Source organism: Papaver somniferum, chromosome 7 (assembly GCF_003573695.1).
Source record: "Papaver somniferum cultivar HN1 chromosome 7, ASM357369v1, whole genome shotgun sequence".
NCBI classification, from domain to species: domain Eukaryota; kingdom Viridiplantae; phylum Streptophyta; class Magnoliopsida; order Ranunculales; family Papaveraceae; genus Papaver; species Papaver somniferum.
In genome coordinates, this window is record NC_039364.1 from 178,922,062 (window position 1) to 178,928,583 (window position 6,522).

The window sequence follows — 6,522 nt, forward strand, 5'->3', positions numbered from 1 at the left end:
TTTTTGCCATATTATCCGCTGCAAAGTTAACTTCTCTATATGTGTGGACAAACCGAATAGCCTCAAACATAGAAGAAACGTCCCTCCACCTTTGCCAAACAAACCATGGCAGTTTGGAAGTAGTAAAAGCCAACACTGCACTCTTCGAATCCGATCGAATACAAACGTGCAAAACACCCATTGAACATCCCATTCCAGCCCTATAATAATCCCGTAGATTTCAGCAAGATAGTTTGAGGTTATACCAAAACCAATGCTCATAGCTCCAACCACATTAGCCTCATGATCCCTTGCAACAACTCCAGCTCCAGCTATGCCCGGATTCCCACGAGCAGCACCATCACATCAAAGCAACAACTCTCCAAAAGCCGGAGTATCCCACCTGCATTCAACTGGTACCAGCGACTTCATCTTTCTATGAGAGACCTTAACAAAAATCCAAAACCTTTAAGTCCTCCAATGTATTGTTCATGTTCCCTTTGAGCCGCCTGGAGTACTCCATCACCTGATTAAAAAAATATTTTTTAAAGAATCCCCAAGCAAATCCTCTTGTTTTCATAAACAAAGCGATTGCGTGTCATCCACAGTTCAGATCTTACGACCAAAACAGTAATCAACCAAAGTTCCCTTATCATGTTGCTCCTTCCCGGTGCAGCTTTGTAGGCCTGATTTTATCTTGTCTATTGAATTACCAAATGTATCTTATTTTCGTTTCAAGTAAATAGTAAGTTTTTGGGGTCTCTCTGACCTCTTTTCTTGCTACATACTCTGTTTTGTATTTTTGCTATTCTTTAATTCTTTTTGGACTTACCAACAAAAAAAAATGCATCTTTGTAGGTATTACACAGATTTAAATGAGAATGCATTTCCAAAAATATCATATAACTAGCTCCACGCCTTGATAGAAAAATCGCAATACCACGTCAAATGATCTAACGTTTCTTCCTCCCTATTACACAAACATCATTTATTCACAACCTGGATTTTAAAGCGACTTTTAACCTTGTCAAGCGTAGCACAAGCTCCTCTTAGTATTTTCCGTTCCTCGCAGCCAAGGCAGGGTGCACAGTCGGCCTCCATAACAAATTTGGTCCTACCAGCTTAGCATACTTCTTGCGAATTAAGGATTTCGCAGAACTGACAGTAAAACTACCTGTGTAATTGGGCTTCCAAACCCTGCGATCAACACCATTCAAAGTCCTAGGAAAATCCTCTTCAACGAAACCAGCAGCTAGCAAATTATTCCGACATTCTTCACTCAAATTCCAGCCTCCTTCATTCAGCATATCACCTTCCAAAATAGCACAATCCAAAGCATAATCTTCAAGTAAATCAGCAATAGCTACATCCCCCAACCATACATCATAGTAAAGAGAAGTATTACGGCCATCACCAATTAAAACCTTAGAATTATCCTCCACCAAAGATTAAACCCATTTAATACCTGTAAGAATAGAAGATTTCACATAATGAACCAACTTAGCATTCCTCATGAAAAATTTGGCTCGAAGAAAACGAGCCCAAACCTTATTAGAGTTACGAATTTTCCACCAAAGACCCATAAGAAGCGCTCTATTCGTAACACTCAATTGAGTTATACCCAAACCACCTTCCTCATAAGGAGCACAAATCTTGTCATAAGCCACAACAAAAGACCTACTCACTTTTGAACCACCAGACCATAAAAAATTCTGAATTGCAACTTCACACTCATGAATAAATTTTCTTGGCCACTTATAAACAGCCATATTATGAATCGAATAACTAGCTAACACAGATTTTACCAACACCACTCTATCTTGAAAAGAAAGCATCCTTCCCTTCCAACCTGCAAGTTCTTCTTTGATCTTCTCAACAACATTGGCTACATGATGATATTTAATGGCTTCAGGCATAACCTTAACCCCTAAATACCTATCTGGAAAAATAGCAATAGGCATCCCCAGAAAAGCAGAAATAGTAGCTCTCCTATTCAAAGAACCACCACCAAAATATAGTTTACTCTTCTCTCGACTTACTGTTTGACCCGAAGCACGTTGATATAAACCCAACAAATCCACCAGATTTCTCAAACTCTTAATGTTCCCTTTACAGAAAATCATAATGTCATCAGAAAAAAAGAGATGGGTAGGAGCAATACCTTTTCTATTAACCATATGAGTCATCTTGCCCTCACGAAAGAGTTTCGGGATATTTCTGCTTAAAACATCCTCAATCAACACAAAAATAAGAGGCTACAAAGGGTCACCCTGACGAAGCCCTCTATCAATACTGAAGAAACCTTCCGGGCTACCATTGACGAGAACCGAAATTCTAGCAGACTTGAGAATTTGGAGAATCCAGTCACACCAACTCTCAAAAACCCCATATCTTCGAAACACCTCCAAGATGAAAGTCCAACAAACCGCGTCAAATGCCTGAGTTATATCAAGTTTTAACCCAACATTACGATCTTTCAGCTTAATCTGTGTTTCATTCACCATCTCTGAAGCTAGACTAATATTTTCATGGATATTTCTCCCTTTCATAAACGCCACTTGTTCCTCAGAAATCAAGTTATCCAAAACACTACCAAGCCTCATAGATAAAATCTTAGTAAAAATCTTAAAAAAGAAATTACTAAGACCGGTCGGCCTAAAGTTACGAAGAGTATTAGCACCTCTCTCTTTAGGCAGAAGCATGAGAAGACTAAAATTCACGCCGTGAGGAATGAATCTATTAGACCAACAAAACATAATAGCATTAACCAAATCCTCCCGGATAATCTCCCAACAATGCCTATAGAAAAAACCATCAAACCCGTTCGGCCCTGGCGCACTATCTGCACCCAAATTAAAAACCGCTGCATGAATCTCATCAATTGAGGGAAACTGATCCATTCTAGCACTCTCCTCAAGAGAAATATTATTATGATCAATATTAAAAAGAGCTTCAACTGGAACTGAATCATCACCATTAAACTTTGCCTCATAATAATCAACAATAAGGTTACGAATCTAATTACAGTCAGTCACCGTTACCCCATTAGCATCCACCAATTCCGAAATAGTATTACTACTCCTACGAATACGAATAAAATTCTGAAAGAAATTAGAATTACTAGCCCCTTCAACTAACCACTGATTTCTGGATTTTTGGTTCAACATAATGACTTGTTGCATTCTAATATCATTAACTTCTACTGCCACACTTCTCATCGAGTTCAATTTGTCCACATCCGAAGGGTCTTCATCCGATAAACGCATTGAACTTTCAAGTCTAAGTTGAGCCTGTTTCAGCCTAACATTAACATTACCAAAAACTTCTTGATTCCACAACTTCATTGCAATTCTAAGACGCTTTAATTTTTGAGGATATATAAAGGCTGGTGAACCCACAATAGGTTCCTTCCAACTATCTTCAACCATAAGCATAAGATCGGGACGCCCAAACTACATTTTTTGAACTCGAAAAGGCGCTCTTCTTGGTCTCGTGTTAACAAACGGAAAACCAATAAGAGGAGAATGATCAGAAACTTCCCTTGGAAGAGATTTACACCGCCAATTCTCAAAACGATTCAACCAAAACTCATTAATCACTACCCTGTCAAGCCTACTAATAATTCTATGAACTCCAGATTGCCTGTTAGACCAAGTAAACTTGGAACCCAAGGATTCCGCTTCAAAAAGGCCATTGTCATCCAACCAATCACTAAATTCATTCACCACTGCCGTTCTCGGAGTCGCACCGCCATTTTTCTCATTGTTACACAACACACAATTAAAGTCCCCAATTGCCAACCATGGCAACTGAAGTGCACCCATATCTAACTGTCTCCACAGATTTCTCCTAGTAGTTTGCACTGAACTAGCATGCACAAGAGAAATATGAACACCTTCCACACCAATGGTAATAGCCTGTTTGGAACAATTCACCACCACCGGATCAGCAATACCCAAAGACCACATCACCCATATTCTCTAAGTTTAGCTTGTGCCTCATCACGCACAATCCCATTTATGTTCCAAAAGAGAACTCTCATTGGGAAACAACCTTGGGAGTGTTATTTATCTTAAATCTCTGCGCCAACCTATTAGAATCAAACTTTTGCCCTCCGTTTCCAGGTTTAAGCCTAGAACCTGCAGCAATTTTATTGGTACTGTCAATCAAAGTTGAATTTCCAGAAGTCTTAGAACCACCAGAAGTACTAACAATCGATACTGAATTTCCACCAGTCCGAGAATCTCCAGAAGTACGAGCTAAAATAACTGGCGCCCTAGAAGTCCACATTCCAGAGTGTTGATCAAACAAAGGTGTTGACCCAACTTGTAAACTTGCATGAACACCAGAATCAACCGAGTTGTCCTCAATCAAACCAAGTTCGGCATTCAAAGCCTCAAACTGATTTGGCGAAACAATTCTTTCTCGAACAAACATGTCATCGGTTAAATGAGTGTCAGATAAGTTAGCAGCAGTCTTATCAGCAATTAAATTCCTACTCTCCCTCGCTTCAGAATTCAATGTTGACTTAGAACTAGGCATACCCTCCGTAGCACCAGTAGCTAAAACTATTTGCGCCTCTGCTCTTTGTCTAGTTCTTGCCAATTCAACAAAGGCAGAGCAAAAGATAACTTCAGACTTGGCTAACTCATCTTGTATCTGTTTTGCTACAACTATTTGAACACTCCCCGATACCAGTTCACCTTCCTCAAGCTCTGATTGAATACAGTTAACGTTTGCATGCTGGCCATGCACACCAGAAATCCGATTCCCATTAGAGACATTATTTACATCAGCTTGCTGGACATTACCCAAAGTAACTTGGTTTCCATTAGGTAACTCAGGCACAATTGGAATGACAGGAGCTGTCTTTCCTTTCCTACGTCTGGGCTCTTGCCAATCTTTCCCAGCACTAGCAACATTATTACCGCGCGCTTCTTGAGTGATCGAATTGTTACCCAGCTGTATTGACGCTGAAGCTTGATACAACGCATTACCAGCTGAATTCTTATGCTTCTTTCTACATTCCGAATCAACATGACCAATTATTTTACACTTAGTGCAGAATTTAGGTCTTTTTTGTATCTCAATTGGTTGCCAGAAATCACGACCCCCAACCATAATATGAATACCATCAGTGTCAAGCTCAGCAAAGTTAATATCTATGAGAACTGAAGCGTAATAACCATATTCATGATCTAATGTGCGTTTATCAACCACAACTGGAGTACCAAGGGATTTACCAAACGCCAGTACAGTCTTCTCAATCTAATATTCAACAGGCAAACCAGGGAACTTAACCCATACCGTATCATGAGAAGTATTGTGTTTTTCTGCATCAAAACCAAGGAACCATTCCATTAGGTTAAGCTTTTGTTGTTCAAACATCCACGCCTCAATATTAAGAATCCTGTCTCGATCTTCCATTGATTGCAACTTGATGATATAAAAGCCTCTATTCATAGGTATGAATTGTACACGGCCCTGACCTAGGTTCCATTGCTGCTCAAAACTATTCTTCACATCTTGAAAATTAATACCCTTGAAATCCAGACGACCTATAAGACTGAACTTCTAAATATCGCAACCCTCTTCATAATAAGAAACCGAAAGCACAACTGTTGGCTTTCCTTCTTTCAAAGTAGGGTTTGGCAGTGTATTCAAATCCAAAAGTTGTTGTTGGTAACTGTTTTTTGCCTAAAACATTTTCAGCATAAGTGAGAACCCGCGAATGGGGAGGATCAGTATCATCCCCCATCTCAAATCACCCAAGGATGATTGAGAAAAGCAAAGAAAAAGATGAAAAAAAATTGAAAACCCTAAACTTTTCGTCAGAGAGGGAAAAAAATTAGGAGAGAGAAAACTATCAAAACAAATATCGAAAAAGTTGAAAACCCGAAACACATATGTTATGCTAAACAACTCATGTAAGCATAAATTGATTCAACATATTGTGACTTTTTACATATGAGTTTTAATCGGAACACCTTATGATCCTTTGATAAAGCCTACCAACATGGGCTAGAATTTGATTCCGCTAAATCAAAAAGCCACATAAACCATAAGGGTCTCATCATATGAGATCGAATATTAAGGTTAATGAAAACCGAAATCAGACATCTCATAAACCGAATACATAGCAAAAATATAAACACTCATTCACAGTCTATGTAATCGGTAACTATCATAAGAAAAATTATAAACTAATAATTTTATCCATAAATAATGATAATCATGATAGTTTTATTCAAAATAGACGTTGTTTAATAATTTAAGTAAATCAAAATGTTGATGTCTATTGTCTTCAATCTTGTGGACATCACTTTCGAATTCTGGATTCAAATTCTTCTGAGCATTTTCCTTTCTAATAGAAAGTTTGTTCATTTCGAACAATTTAGATTAAAGATCAGCAAGTAATTCTTTTGAATTCTTTATCATTAACTCAAGATGCCTAATACAACTTCTAACAGTAAGGATCCGTTTTCTCAGAGAATCTTGAAGATTACCAGGTTGTAGAGCATCTTGAGTTTCAGTCATGATCAA

General features: G+C 38.4%; 1 protein-coding gene across 1 annotated transcript; it reads right to left on the reverse strand.

Moving 5' to 3' along the window:
• Positions 1-1,028: 1,028 nt before the first annotated feature.
• On the reverse strand, positions 1,029-2,165 carry LOC113295609. Its single transcript, XM_026543940.1, has 2 exons — positions 1,445-2,165; positions 1,029-1,342 (listed from the first exon to the last, which is right to left on the reverse strand). The coding sequence occupies exons 1-2, from the start codon at positions 2,163-2,165 to the stop codon at positions 1,029-1,031; spliced, it is 1,035 nt and encodes a 344-aa protein (XP_026399725.1).
• Between the last annotated feature and the right edge of the window lie 4,357 nt (positions 2,166-6,522).